This window comes from Xylocopa sonorina, chromosome 11 (assembly GCF_050948175.1).
Source record: "Xylocopa sonorina isolate GNS202 chromosome 11, iyXylSono1_principal, whole genome shotgun sequence".
NCBI lineage: Eukaryota > Metazoa > Arthropoda > Insecta > Hymenoptera > Apidae > Xylocopa > Xylocopa sonorina.
Genome location: NC_135203.1, coordinates 610,179 through 625,444, shown reverse-complemented (window position 1 = coordinate 625,444; position 15,266 = coordinate 610,179). Strand labels below are relative to the sequence as shown.

At 34.6% G+C, this 15,266-nt stretch overlaps 2 protein-coding genes across 3 annotated transcripts; both read left to right on the top strand.

Moving 5' to 3' along the window:
* Positions 1 to 3,316: 3,316 nt before the first annotated feature.
* On the top strand, positions 3,317 to 12,155 carry LOC143429198 (prestin). 2 transcript variants are annotated; one of them, XM_076904688.1, is made up of 14 exons: positions 3,317 to 3,430; positions 5,548 to 5,658; positions 6,187 to 6,348; positions 6,837 to 6,947; positions 7,619 to 7,791; positions 8,114 to 8,281; positions 9,730 to 9,831; positions 9,943 to 10,076; positions 10,166 to 10,328; positions 10,699 to 10,875; positions 10,942 to 11,214; positions 11,412 to 11,573; positions 11,750 to 11,876; positions 11,977 to 12,155. In XM_076904688.1, exons 2-14 carry the CDS (start codon positions 5,565 to 5,567, stop codon positions 12,150 to 12,152), a joined length of 2,022 nt encoding a protein of 673 aa, XP_076760803.1. In that variant the 5' UTR covers positions 3,317 to 3,430; positions 5,548 to 5,564; the 3' UTR covers positions 12,153 to 12,155. The 2 variants fall into 2 exon arrangements, with proteins under 2 accessions (XP_076760803.1, XP_076760802.1); XM_076904687.1 differs by lacking the exon at positions 3,317 to 3,430 and adding an exon at positions 5,081 to 5,100.
* Positions 12,156 to 13,264: 1,109 nt separating this feature from the next.
* Positions 13,265 to 14,003, top strand: Spase12 (Signal peptidase complex subunit Spase12). The gene is made up of 3 exons (XM_076904153.1): positions 13,265 to 13,426; positions 13,591 to 13,650; positions 13,749 to 14,003. Exons 1-3 carry the CDS (start codon positions 13,382 to 13,384, stop codon positions 13,929 to 13,931), a joined length of 288 nt encoding a protein of 95 aa, XP_076760268.1. The 5' UTR covers positions 13,265 to 13,381; the 3' UTR covers positions 13,932 to 14,003.
* The last annotated feature ends 1,263 nt before the right edge of the window (positions 14,004 to 15,266 follow it).

Here is a 15,266-nt window from a genome sequence, read left to right as displayed (position 1 = left end):
TTATTGGTAATTAAATAACGTACAATATACACATGTATATTCATAAGATCGATAAATATGCCAATTTTCAATTGGGCAACGAATTCCTAACGAGAACTAAAATTGTCATCGGCAGTATTTCATTAATCGTCTTCGTCCTCAATTCAATGCGCGAGATCCTATACATACATAAGCAATCGAACTGCAATACTTAGAATGTTACAAATTTCTATAGCCCAATATGATCGTTAATTTTCTTGAAGATCGTTACATAGGTAACGAAGATTGCATAATGCCATTTTTAAGATTAATTTAATCTACATTCACCATTTCAAAATTTGATAGTCGAGTTTCTGTTGGCCACAAATGCGGAAACCCGTCATGTTTTGGATGCTTCACGGTGCTTATATACTTGACTCACAGACGTACCTATCTGTGCAGGTCTGACTATTTCATAGAACAGGATGTCGTGGTGGTTACCTTCAACTATCGCTTTGGTATATTTGGTAAACGGATTACCGATTTGTCAACGTTCAAAAATGATGGACCAGCTAGTGAATGACTGTATATATGTATCTTAGGTTTCTTAGCATTGAATCATCCGAAAGCGTTAGGAAATCAAGGTTTAGATGCGATCTAGGTCTGCATCAGTTGAACTTTACGTATTATCAGATAAAGATAAGGGTACACAGAAAAATATGCAACGTGCTCTTGATTGTTCGACGCATAACCTTTTTCATTAATGGATTACGTACAGTATGGAATATTATTGTCTGTGATTAGGTTTATTCGCACGATCGATTCAAGTGAGCGACAGCTCTTTATGTCCATGGGCGTTCCGTACGTCCGATGAAGCTCTTAACATTGGTCAACAAATTGTCATTGTAGTTGGTCATCAAATGAATACCGATAAGTTTTTGGACTTTCTTTTTAAGCAGTCAACTGCGACTCTTGCAAATGCAATCAGATTAATGGTAACAAATACCTCCGTCTTATGAATCATGTCTAATCGAACTACTTCAACCTATTCTTACTTATTATTTTCAGGAATCTTACCAAATACTACCGTTCAGACCGACTATAGAAAATACCAGGATCGATTACAATAAGACAGCATAGAAACAGCCAACGATGATGGATTACACGCACGGTGAATTACTTACATTCTTGGTGGGTAAGTATCTGTAAATAGAATGTTTAGGTGCATATTTTTAAATGGCAATTTTTGAATCCTATTTCTTTGCAGTTGTTAATTATGTATTTGGATTTATAGAAATTTTCTTACAAAAGTAGAATAAAGTGATCATGTATTATAAACTGAAAGTTGTTTTAATAATTAGAGTAGGATGTTCCTTTATCTATTTTTTCACTCGTTACCACAAGATAATGATTAATATTTAGACGTATAGAGGCAAAAAATGGTAACATATTCGTTGTTATGGTGAATTCCGCCAGTCTTATCTCGATAGACAAATAAACGCAAATGAAACCACAGAAATAACGCATCTATTACATACATGTACACGTACGTTTAGTTACACAAGAGTTATTGATAACGGTTAGTTGTACATGTTTACAAATTGTAGTTGCAAACTATGTCACCAGCATGATGTAACCCACGTTTACCGTGGAAACAGGGAACTATGTAGGAGAAATTGCAACATCTTATTGGTAATAACTTGAAACTAAGAATAAAATAACCGTGGGGACTTGTATTGCGTTATAAAATAATAAACTCTTACCAGTAAACTGTAAACCAAATTGATTTTTATCGCGCCTTTTCTTTCTATATTAAACGAACGGAAAACTATACGTAAATTTTCCGCATAAAAATAATTAGTTTTTTACAAAGAAAGTGCAACATGGATGTATGAATTTTTAAAATAAATAATTCGAGACTGGTATTAAACCATACCTTTGCATTCCTTTGTCGGGTGTGACTAAATAAAAGTTAAGCAAATAAGGAAAGGGTACAAATATAATTAATAGATAAAATCATTTACAAGTAGCGGTCGTGGAACTTTAGTTAGTTCCCTTAATTAACAAAGTTGAAAGATAATTCCGAGTGCAAATGTTTGACACCCCTCAGCTACGTGGCTGCGATACCTCAGAATTGCCACACCCGTAACCGTTCTCTCACAGATCAAAACCACGATCCCTGAGAAACGAGAGTAATGACTGAGAATCTGAATGGATCTGTGTTAAATCCTAGTTATATCAACATTATTGATAATTTCATTTTTCATGGTTAAATAGTAGAGAGTTATTGACAACAAAATTGAAAAATAATTCCGAACGCAAAGGGTTAAAGGCTTGTATTACGTAGGTAAAGAAAAAGAATATGATGATGTAACAAAAATATTCCGTGGCAGGAATAATTTGGATAAATTGTGTTTGTTCAACTATTGTTCTAAGGGAATCAAGACTTGAAAAGTTAAATATTTCTAATTAAGGACCAAAGAGTTCGGTCAGAGAATATGAAAATACGAGGTACATCATGAAGCATCAAATATATATATCACATTCTAATCTAGATACAACATCGACACAAGACTCAAAAACAAACCAAGTATCGCAAATCATTTCGAAAACGAGAAAATCCCTCAAAGCCAGTCAAAGTCTCACCAAAAAAAATTATATGAATTCGGTGCAACGGGTAATATAAAAATCGGTAATTGAATAAACTAAATACTTAATATGAATTAGCAGGATGAATAAATTACACTGAAATTCTGAAATTATCCAGAGGAAGGGATATATAATAAATCAACCGAGCTGAAACACCAACAGACGCGGTTGCATTTATTTACTTAAAATTACAATCGTGACATCATTATCTTCCCCCATCGTCCTTATCTTTCGACCAACTTCTCTCATCGCGCAGATTGAAACGAAAAGAAGAGATATGAGACATCCATAAATCGTGATGCCTCTTGCGCCAACAGAGAGCGTTTTCTACGTAACTTCGCCTCTGTTTGGCGTCACGAATCAGGATAAAACCTCGTGTTTTTGATAGCGAAACGTTAGCAAAGTGAAGCATAAACGCTGTAGTCGATCCGTAGCTCGATCAAAAGTGAAATCTTGCTGGTACTTGGACGTATTCCCTCGAGTTCGCGATTTTAGTACGACTTCGCATAGACAGGCTAACGTTCGCACCAGCGATCGATCGATCCTCGGTCGATTATTTGAAAATTCGTATTTCTTTAATGAGATAACTTTTTACACGAGAAAAGTAATCACGAAGAGAGAAAAACAAATCGTTGGTGTTGTTATAATTAATTTTCCCTCGAGAAGAAGCTATTTTCAGATCATTCGTAGAGGATGCTTTCTGCAGATAAAGTTACGATAGATTGATCGAAGGTATCCGAGACGAGTTTCAGCTCGTGTCTGTGGCTGATAACCGAAAAATACTTGGATTAAAAGGAGAAACACGAAGCTTGTTAAATCGTCGGTAAGCATCAAAGTTTTTATCGTCTTAGCGAGATAAGCGTCACGTTTCCTCGCTCGCTTGAAAGTTTCACCATTCCGCGGATTTTAACACCATTACTCTACTGGCTGCAGCTACCTTTGTAACACAGCGTTGATATGTCGTATTCGATTGGCAAATCGAAGATCGTTTAACATAACTGGTTAAAGAAATGTACGAAGTGTTATCATTGGCGGAGAATTTTCCGTGAAGCAGTTGTATCTGTAAAACGATAGAGAAAATATCAGTTTCTTACAATTCATTTAGTACGAATGATTTATAAAGTATCATCTGCGTTATTTATGAAGAGCAAATTGACCCACTTTTGCTGATGTACTCTTTGGATAACCTATGTAATTAAAATCCATCAAGAATTCTCAGTACGCGTGTAACGAAAAGTTAGTAGGAATAATGATTTTAATGAAGGAAAGTAATGGAAGCTGCAAATTTATAACTTGGTTCCTTGTTGGTTACTCCTATGAGAAACGCGACTTGTATCTGAATAATACATATAATCTTCTATGGACAAATGTTTTCCGTGCCTAATCTGAAATCTCCACGACCACTTTTACATAGGTAATCAGACAATAACTATTATGTCGCACAGTTTTTTTTTTTCTTCTCTACTCGAATACTCGGAGAAATGACGGGTAAAACAGTCGCGAAGGCTATCGACATTTGCTTTACGAATTCAACAAAAACGAAAAGCAGTTACAACAGTCGGGATTTGAACATTTCCGAACCTACAGTTGCGTCTTATGACGGCTTGCATAATTTTGTACAGTGTTTCTGTAACCCTCGTATGACGTCCTTTAGGTTTAAAATTACCGGAAAGATAAAAATTGAACAATAATTATTATCGAATAAAAGTAATTACACTAGCTTATGTATTTCTGTTACTTAGCAGAGGATGTGCAGAACTTTTGACGTTCTTTATGTCGAAGCCTTCTTAGAATTTCTTTTCATTTTATTTCATAGGATAACGAATTTTAATATACCCTTAGTGGATTATTAACACTTTTTAATCGATCTCCCTATAAAGCACCTTAATGAGTTTGAAATTCTTCTATGAAATATTATAAGATATTATAATAGTGCAAGACACTGTACAATGAGATACGTATTGTTAAAAAATAATCAGAGGCACATTATCAGCTAACGTGATTAAGTATTCCAACACGGTAGAAACTTAGACGACGCGGTTTCTCTTCGCAAAGTCAGTCATCAATTGCACTTTCTAATCGACCAAGTAACCGCGCGTCATCCGTCACGCCGTTACATCAAGCCTCGTAAGCATACTGATCCGATCGCGGTGAAATATCCGTCACGGTCACCCATCACTCTTTGTTATTCGTGGGATGAATGCTTATCTCGAAACTCGCGCGTTTATTTGACACTCGCGGTGCTATCGCCGGCGTGTGACCGAATTCTAATCGAAAATGAGTCGATCCGAGCTCACGTTCGACGCGTTTCTCGCCGATAGCCATTGCAGTCGAGTTATCACCGTGTTTCGTGCATCTTCCAAGCTGCACTTTTTCGCTGGAACACACCGAACTTTCGGTTCGAGCGCGCGGCGTGCTTTAGAAAATACGCGAAACGTTTTACTCAAGTGGATTATACGTACATGTATAACGCTTCACTAGTCATCATGACAGGTCACTTTTTTAACCTGATTTCCTCGAAATATATTTTTCTCTTCAAGTCAAGTAAAAGCAATAGGCTGATTTTGGTAGTTGACATGTTGTTAATTGAAAGCGTAAGAAAGCAACAAAATTCTGATTCTCGAATGTTAGCGACGAAATTAAACGTATGATAGGGAAAAGTTCTGTTTGATTTGTTATAAACACGAACAAACTTTGGGAAAGTGAAAATATTCACACATGGTCAAGCAAATTGTACTCGTTACTTGTAATAACAATAAAACCTGTTATTTTCTAGTTGTATAACAATGCGCGTTGTTAGAAAGACAAGTTAGTATCTCGTATACCTACGTCGAGTCGCGCATACAACGCTCAGCAGTCGGAGTTTTGAAAAATTTCACTTCGAGCCAAACATGAATAAACGTGAAAACGAAGTCTGACGAGAAATGAATTAAATCGCAGGCTATCCAAGCGACGATATGTCGAGCAACCCAGAGTTAACGGTGAGGCGACCGGTCTATCAACAGGACGAGCTTAATCACTTGTGCAAATACGTGAAACCGAACGAAACGCGTGAGTATCGGAGAATCGTGACAACGCGTGACGACGGTTTGCTCGTTCACGAAAGAAATATCGCAAACTTTCAACAATTTGTTTTATAAAGTTTACATCGAGGAGGCTAGAAATCTTAAGTCCTCGAAGAGCGATTTTTAACTGTTAACCATTTGGATTTGGAAAAACTTGTAAATGCAAATCATTTTCTAATCAACTAATTTTTCAACTGTAAAAAAACTATAATGTCAGTAAAAGAAAGCTTCGAGTACAAATGGTTAAATTACAATACATAACCAATACTATAATCCTATCATTAAATGATTCTGACTAACAAATACTAATACTGGTCAAATGTTTACATTCAGCTGAAAATAAAACTTTTTAATCGCTCTGAATTACTGAATCGTTTTCTATTTTCTAACCATTCCCTGGAAACCTTCATTCCTTTAACCATTCAGTTTTAATTAACTGATCGTTGAAACCTTGTGCGGCTACTAATCGAACAAAATTGAAAAGAATGGTAATTATGAATGGTCGATGTCACAGTTTTGAGGAACTTCTCGACGAAATGCAAAAGAGTGAAACCCATCACGTTTCTAAAGAATTCCGTGCCCTTGTTTGGTTGGCTATCAACGTATAATTGGAAAGAAGACATACTAGGCGATATTGTTGCTGGAATTACTGTCGCAGTAATGCATATTCCTCAAGGTATAAACGTTTCTTGACCACATATTATTATTCATACGCTAGTAATAATATACGTTCTTAGAAAGAGACGCGTTAAACGATCAAACTCGAATAATCTATAATGTGTGGTTAATTGGTAATTAAATATGTATTTAAGATATTGAAGACCATCTACTCTTTTTTAAATTTAAATAGTTACCACCGAAATCGAGATTTAAAATTAGATTTGATTCAAATACGCTACGTATACATATTTGAACTCTTTACACTCGAGGACTCTGTGGAGCGGAGCCACTTGAAATTTGTCTTCAAACTCGAGGACTCCTCAATGAAGACGATAATTTCATTTATTCTGTTAATAAATTAGAAATAAAATCTATTGAAAAGTTTTGTTTGTGTAAAAATTATTAAACAAAGAATTGGAAAAATATTTTCTAGAGTGAGTTATAATTTCGTGTAATAACTTTTATCGCATTTGCACTTAGTTCACGGTATAATCAACTTTGCAGGAATGGCCTACGCGATATTGGGCAACGTGCCTCCGATCGTGGGCATATACATGGCTTTCTTTCCCGTTCTCGTTTATCTTTTCCTCGGTACATCCAGGCACAACTCAATGGGTAAGTACGCGTAAGTCTGATCTAATGATCATTCAATGATTAATGTTACATAATTAAGAAGTTTTCAACTACTAAAGAATTATATACAAAATTTCTTTATATCAAAAATTTTTGCAAGTACACTTAAAGTATTGATCAGTCAATTGAAATAGCTGATCCGATATTAAAAACGATTTCTTCGATTCTTACTTACACGTCCACTTCCTTTTAACTTTCATTTCAATTTCTCTTTCGAATGTTACTGTAACAAAACGCAAAACTTCCAAGCAATTTCGAATGGCATTTGTCTGCTGTTTCTCGTTGCAATGCGGTAGGTTATTGCGTGTTAGCCCAGATAACGGGAGATCGCTTGCTATACGGAACACTGTAATACCTCATAAAAAGCTAATTGTCAAAGTATAAACACATCGTTGATTCCTCTAAATTGAATTTACAATACAGTTAAACTTATGAAAATAAAAACCCGATAAGCTCTGTTTTTGAATGATTATCGCCTTTTTCAAATTGGTTTAACCAATTACGATTAAAGTATATATATGTCAATCGTAGATAAAGTCGAGTCAGTTTCGAAGGCTTCAATTTTGAATGGCAATGAACAATGTTATTATATTTCTGTTGATTAGTAAACAGTGACGATTATTTATTAAAATTCTCACTTTCCTCCCGCCAAGGTACGTTCGCCTTAATTTGCATGATGACTGGGAAAGTGGTCGCGATTTACAGCCCTCAAGGAGAGCTCCCTAAAAACGGGACGACAAATAACGAAGCATTGTCCTCGATGAGCGATCAATGTTCTCCTGTGGAAGTCGCCACAGCGGTTACCTTCACCGTAGGATTCATTCAGGTAATCATTTCCTGGCTAATCATATTTCTTCTAATTTACAAAGTAAGTAGGGATGATTATGGGCTATTAGGCCCTTACTGCAAGAGATTCCAAGGACTCCAAGGAGAAATGAAACTCTCCTCGACTCCTAACTCTCAAGTCTAACTCTCAATACTAAACAAGACTGGTTTCTTAAAATTAACTACTAACTAACTTTATTTTTTATTTTTTCCTCGCCTCTATCAATTACAAAAAAAACAAATTACAATCATAAAAAAACTAAAACTTCCTTTCCACGGAAATTTGATCTACTTAATTTGACTCGAATTATTTTTTAATTTAGTTGGCAATGTATTTGTTGCGATTGGGAGTGATCACTTCGCTTCTGGCAGACAGTCTCGTCAGTGGGTTCACCACTTCCGCGGCAATACACGTGTTCACGTCGCAGGTGAAGGATCTTTTGGGCTTGAAGAATTTGCCTAGGCGCAGGGGGCCATTTAAGCTGATTTTTGTAAGTACGAGGATCATAACTTCTTGCGTAAGACTTCTTATCGTACAGAGATAGAAAGGATAACTTAGCTTATTCGGCGAAATTTATCAGGGAAAATAAGAGATCGTTAAACTGATCGCAACGTGGGTATCCGAGCGTACAGAGACCTTTGGATAATCGATTGATCTGCTTGATTCATCAACAGATGTACATACTTTCTCTCTAAGCGTAAGACGTAGGAAGTTTGAGAATATAATCAATCGGGAATACGAAATTACCAGAATCACCGGAATTTACAGCACTGCTTTTTAATTATTATAGAAAATTCGTTTCTATATTCAATTATTCGAGTTGCAAATAATTGATAAATTAACATCTGCTTATTTTCAATAAAAGAAACAAACTCAGAAAAGTAAAAGAATTCTGTTCATCCATCGAAAATTGACAGCTTCGAAAAGAAAATTGTATAGTAAAAAGATGAAAAAAAGAAAAAGAAATTCCTTTTTCAACTCATATTTAAGCACGAAAAACATCATTGAAACTCTATCGATAATTCGTAATGATACCTGTTTCACGAATTATTATTTCCTCCAGCAGCAAAGGAATAAATCCTTGAGAATCGCTACTATACCAATTCACTTCCCTGGGGAAGATTAACGAGCCGTGTCGAGAGACCTGAATTTCGAATATACACGAGAAAACATTTAAAAAATAACGAAATATCACTAAACCTTCCTTTCAATTCAACAAAACAGTTTAAGCCTTCTTGTATCCTACAATTACAACCCAGTAAACCCAACAATTCTAATAGTTATGTTATAATATTTTTGACTCATTAACGTCCGCACTTTCAGTGTTCATTCCCTAGTTCGTTCTAAAAGATTTATTAAACTTATTCATTCAGATTCAACAAGTAAAAGTTATAATATGATACTTCATACGAAATGAGTCGAGCACGGTCCAGAACGCATTTGATTATCCTCCTGGTTTTGCCGTTGCTGTTTCCAATATGAACCTGGCTATGATTTCCACCTGGTAGTAGGTGAATGTAAGAAAATTACGAAGAACTACTGCGAACACCTGTGCGAAATGCCAAATGAAACTCCGTCGCAGACTTTCCAATAGTTCAATAATAATCATTCAGATGAAGAGATATATTTCCGTGGTTTATGAAATTTTCTACGGAAAGAGAGTCGTACTGATCATTCAGAATGGTTAAGAAATTTCAGAATTTTAAATAGGAGAAATTTCATATGGAAACTATAAATGGAAACGTTTGTAATCTGTTTGATTTGTTTTGATTTCCAATATTGCAAATCCGTGGAGGAATCTCGTTTATGTTAAATGAAATTTTCAAACGTGCATAACTCATTGTTTGTGACTGTAATTTACACATTTAGTAAAGCTGGATTTGATTTCGTAGAAAAGTTTGCTATAACATGGTACTAAATTATTCAACGTTGTTTCAGGCTTACGTGGATATTCTCAATGATTTCAAATCCATCAATGGGATTGCTCTTTTGCTATCGTGCGCAACAATCTTAATTCTCGTTGTCAACAATGCTTTGAAGGTTATTACAAGATATATTTAAATACTTCTTCAATTAAAATATAATAATAACGTGAAAAGCTTACGGTCTCTTAAAAATATTTGAAAATGAAACTTCTGCTTTTATTTTCAGCCAAAAATAGCAAAACTGAGTTCACTTCCAATTCCCATAGAAATGTTGGTGGTTGTAATTGGTACGATCCTCTCTGTATATCTGAACCTTGCAGACGTTTACGGAATCATAATAGTCGGTGACATACCAGTCGGGTAACAGTGGCTTTGAAATAATCTTTTTCACAATAATTACATCGTGTTACGTTTAAACCGACGATAACTTTTCGTCGCGTTTCTTTCAGTTTGCCGGTTCCATCCTTGCCCCCGTTGTCCTTAGTGCCAAACATTCTGTTGGATAGTTTCACAATCACCATGGTCTCCTACACTATATCCATGTCCATGGCATTAATCTTCGCACAGAAGCTTAATTACGAGGTGGACTCGAACCAAGAATTAATGGCACAGGTTTGAGTTTATAAATTTAAGTACGAACATTCAAACTTGATACTTCAAAATTTGAATTTGGAATTTTGAATATTTAGGCGCTTGAAATTTTGAAATAAAATATAGGTCAGATCTGATTACTATATGTATATATTAACAATTGAACACTTTTTAGTTTCTAAAATGAAAGATGAAAGATTATATTTAAATACATTATAATACAGAAATGATTGTAGTCATAGAGCTGACCTGATTTGTCGAAGGCACTGTTTCGCTCAACGCTAATACCTTGGCCGAGAGGTATTAGAGAGTATCACAATCAGTATCACAGTCGATGAAAGAGAGCACGAATTATTTATTAAACAATACCGTCGATTGACTTGAATTCTAGGGTGTTGGAAATCTAGTTGGATCCTTCTTCTCTTGCATGCCATTCACAGCTTCGCTATCTAGATCCCTGATCCAGCAGACGGTCGGCGGCCGAACCCAGTTAGCTAGCCTGATATCGTGCGGAATTCTAATTAGCGTCCTACTTTGGATCGGACCATTTTTTGAGCCTCTACCACGGGTAATTAACAAGCAATTCACTCGCAATAAAATCTTAAATGTTCATATTACACTTTTTTTTCAACAGTGTGTTCTAGCCAGCATCATTGTAGTTGCTTTGAAAGGAATGTTAATAAAGGTGACAGAATTCAACAGGTTTTGGAAACTTGACAAGATGGATGGAATTATTTGGGCAGTGACGTTCACATCAGTGATCATCCTGGATGTAGAATACGGCCTTTTAATTGGAATCCTATTCTGTATAGGCAAACTGATCTTCTTTTCCGTTCATCCATACATATGCTCGCTCGCTCTAGTACCTGGTACTGAGCTTTATCTGGATACCAAGAGATATAAAGGCGTACGAAATAATGATAATCTCTAATCTGTTTTTTCTTTCCTTCCCTCTTTTGTATTAAACAGTGACGTTGATAATCACGAAGGTAGTTTATTCCGATCAAAGTGAATTTTCACTCTTAGATCGCATATTCCTCGAGGCAATACAGATTGAATAGATCTCTCGAGAGTGATCTGCTAACGCAGAGGTCATCTTTTCAGACTGTCGAGCAACCAGGGATAAGGATATTTCACTACTCAGGAAGCTTGAACTTCGCTTGTCGGCAACACTTCCGTAACGAGGTATACAAAGTTGCCGGACAGGCACCGCGGAAAACATTGAACACAAATTTCAAGCACGGCGAGCTCAAGGAAATTAAGAAGGTGATAAAATAATATAACTTCGACTTATCATTTAATACCACTTATCAATTGAAAATAGAGATAAATGCATTCTGATAAAAGAAAACCAATTTTTAAGCACAAGAAACTTTATAATATCACGAAAATATTATAATTTTATCCAAGGCAATACTAACTTCCTCATCATTATGTTACAGTTACGAATCTTGATACTAGACTTCACCGCATTGACTAACATAGATCTGGCAGGTGCAACGACTCTCGGAAACCTGATCAACGAGTACTGCGAAATCGATACCCCGGTGTACATCGCTGGCTGTTCCGGTAAGTGTAATTGCTACGCGGAACCGCTTCTAGAAACCGGAAGAGATGGCGTTGCCGATCGATGCGTGACACAACGACAATCTGTATATATGTATTATAGGACCTGTGTACGAGATGATGAGAAAGTGCAACCTATTGGAATACAAAGGCGGTCTATTCGCCGTGTTCCCTACCGTGGCTGATGCGGTGCATTTTGCAAAGTGCAATACCGAACTGTCGTCCCTTCCCGCCTGGAGCTCGTCCATCTTCGAGGATACCTCAGCCGTGAGGTTGTGAATACTAATGCGATTGCACGTCCAGAGATTTATTCATTCATGGTTCTCAAGCCAAAACTTGTCAGTTAATTATCGTTTGAGATTTTTTAGGAAATATGCATTCTGTTTACGAAAATGAAAGATAAGTACTTATTAAGTGCTTTGGAATTGTGAATATTTTTTAACGAATAGGAAATTTTCGAAAAATGTGTTCCATAGTTCGTAGTATATCGGATTATATAGACAAGTTATAGTAACGAGAGAGTGTTGTATGAAGATAGTCTTTCTGTTGAATTTAGTTAAAGCTATTTGTTCAAGGCAGGATGGTTACAAACTAAGAACGAATGTTTAGTCGGTCTTAGAACCATCGAATTTTTTATACATGTATATATCAAGTACTTAAATCTTTTAAAACATAACTAGAAAAGAAGAAAAGTGTTCTGTGCTTTGCGAGAATAATGAAAGAGAAGTACTCTAGGATCTGGATAAAGTTCGCGTTTTTAGCCAATATTAACTTCGAATAACTATCATATAATGGATATACGTAACTAAATTTAATTAAAAGGAACATAATTTTTATAGATAATCTATTGAGAAAAAGAAATGCTATACATGCACAAGCAGGTGACAACTTCCTTGCTAAAGCCACAATGAAATACAAGTGTCTATCATAGTTGTACGAGGTTCAAACATTAGAAATGCGTTTTCCAAACGATGACGATATAACAAGCGTCTTGAAGAAGTTAGCTTACTTAATTATTCGATTTAATGATCGGTAAAATGATTGTTTTGAGACAAATGGACAACACTTATTTTTAACGCAAGACAGTTTATCAGTAATACGAAAATAAATTAACTCTTATAATGACGCTGCGAAGAAATATACTACCTCACTGTAGTAGTGTGAACTTTAGAATTGTGTATAAATTATGTCTGATTTATAATACTATGAATATGTATAAAAATATCAATAATAAAAATATTTATGGACACATATTTTCCTGAACATTTTAGATATATACTTAAAAATACGTTTTCAATTCTTTGTATAAGATTAAAATATATTATTAAATATTGAAACTATTATTTTAACTCATCATATTTTCAAATTCACGATATTTCGCGCGTACATCTGAGAAATGGCCTACTATAGCGCCTGCGCTAGCAACGTCAACACTTTACGTACGATCCACGTTTAAATAAAAGTTCGTTTGTGCAGATTGACCGGTTAGTCGGCTTTATTTGTTTACAATGAATTCCTGGATACAATACATAAAGTCAATTCCAACGCATATGGTGAGTCGACAAATTAATTTTAAAACTGTTAACCTTAACATTAACATGTCTTAAGTATGTACTCAACTACATATAGGTTATGTTTTTTACTACTAAGGTGTTTTTATATCTAATTGAATAAATTTGTTCAACACATTTGATAATTACATCCTTTAACTTTTCAGGACTATGAAGGCCAAGAACGGGCTGAAAAGTTGTCAAGAGCCATTATATTACTATTTGGGGTACATTACACTTTAGAAACATTCATATTTAATATAAACATACTTCTTAATAAACCACTTACACTCAATGGATGTGCGTATCTCTGATTTGATTTTAGATAGTAGGACTTATTTGGGGATTTGTTATCCAACAATTCTCACAAACTATGTACATACTTGGCGCAGGATTTGTATTGGCAGCTCTGATTACAGTACCACCTTGGCCAATGTACCGCCGTAAACCTTTAGATTGGCAAAAACCGCAATCCGAAGTCACAGTTAAGCAAAAGAAGAAGAAATAACTGTACTTAGCAATATTTTACTATGAAATGTTACACAATGATATTTGTTGGTACAAAGTAGAGAAAAACATTTGATATCATCTTCAATGGAACTTGATGATGTACCTGTAACCTGCATAATTTATAAACAGAACTGTGTTAAAAAAAAATATTAAATACATTGGATGTATTAGAAACATATTATTCTTAGTATATATTTTTAGTATATATAAAACCCTTTTTAATTTTTTCCATGCTATTGACAGGCATTCACAATTAATAAAAAGTTCAACCAATGAATCTAAATGTTCCACCCTATCTGTGTAATAATTTAAGAGTATATATGAGAACATTATGAGATGTATGTCAGTTCTTAAAGCTCAGAATACTTCCAGAAATAAAGACAAAAGAAGTATAAATTTCAAAACAACAGGATACTTTCCATTATATTATAATATATAAATGTGTAAAAATAACATATATGATTTTCTAATAGCTATATTTATGTTTCATACATCCTTATTGTTCATTTCCACATATTCAATGACTCTTAGTTACTCTGATGATTAAGTGCAAGTGATTTTATGGATCCAATGTCACGTTAATGCAATGTACCTTTTACAACTATTCTGGTGACTATGTGCAATATTATACTTTCATATCGTTAGTGGAAGATGAAAATTTTATTGTAATTGTATACTGTGAGTTCCAAATGTTGAAAAATGCAATTTTATAACTTTCACATAAAATATTCAACATCTTGTCGTGAGCATAGGTATACAATTATACGTGTATATATCAATTATTAGATCAAACTAGGTCTTCTTGCATTTCTTGTTTATAAATATTACAATATAATAAGAATAATTGGACAATACGAGGGTGCAGAGCCCTCACTATTTTAAAAAATTAAATTATTTTTTATCGCAAAACATTAAATGAAAAACTATTAGTGAAAGAAAAACTAATAACTAAAAATTATTATTTCAATATGAGTAGCAGATAAATCGCAACGCTAAAAAGTTATTTGGTTATCACAACTCTAAAATCAAAACAGCAAATGTAATCTAACCTTAGTTACAACAAAGAATTAGCAAATAACAATTACTAAGAATCTAACAAGTTTTTATGATTGGCAACAAACAGTAAATGACCAATTGATTAGCATTTACAAGTAATTGTAATACACAACACGATATGTTGCCGATATAGTATCAATATAGTTTCCAATATCTGTTACTCGTGTAATAATCAATACGTAACTCTCTGATGGACGAACATTCAACTGATCGAAACTAAAACACTACTACATAAATACGAACATGACAAAATAGTAACAAAGAATTAACTTTGCAT

What these genes read in the sequence shown, in the direction of transcription:
- Spase12 (XM_076904153.1), top strand. Translation starts at nt 13,382, where the DNA reads ATGAATTCCTGGATACAATACATAAAGTCAATTCCAACGCATATG. An exon ending in AGTCAATTCCAACGCATATG is followed by an intron (nt 13,427 to 13,590) that starts GTGAGTCGACAA and finishes TTAACTTTTCAG; the next exon opens with GACTATGAAGGCCAAGAACG. An exon ending in CCATTATATTACTATTTGGG is followed by an intron (nt 13,651 to 13,748) that starts GTACATTACACT and finishes ATTTGATTTTAG; the next exon opens with ATAGTAGGACTTATTTGGGG.
- LOC143429198 (XM_076904687.1), top strand. An exon ending in CGTGAAACCGAACGAAACGC is followed by an intron (nt 5,659 to 6,186) that starts GTGAGTATCGGA and finishes TCGATGTCACAG; the next exon opens with TTTTGAGGAACTTCTCGACG. An exon ending in TTTTTGAGCCTCTACCACGG is followed by an intron (nt 10,876 to 10,941) that starts GTAATTAACAAG and finishes TTTTTTCAACAG; the next exon opens with TGTGTTCTAGCCAGCATCAT.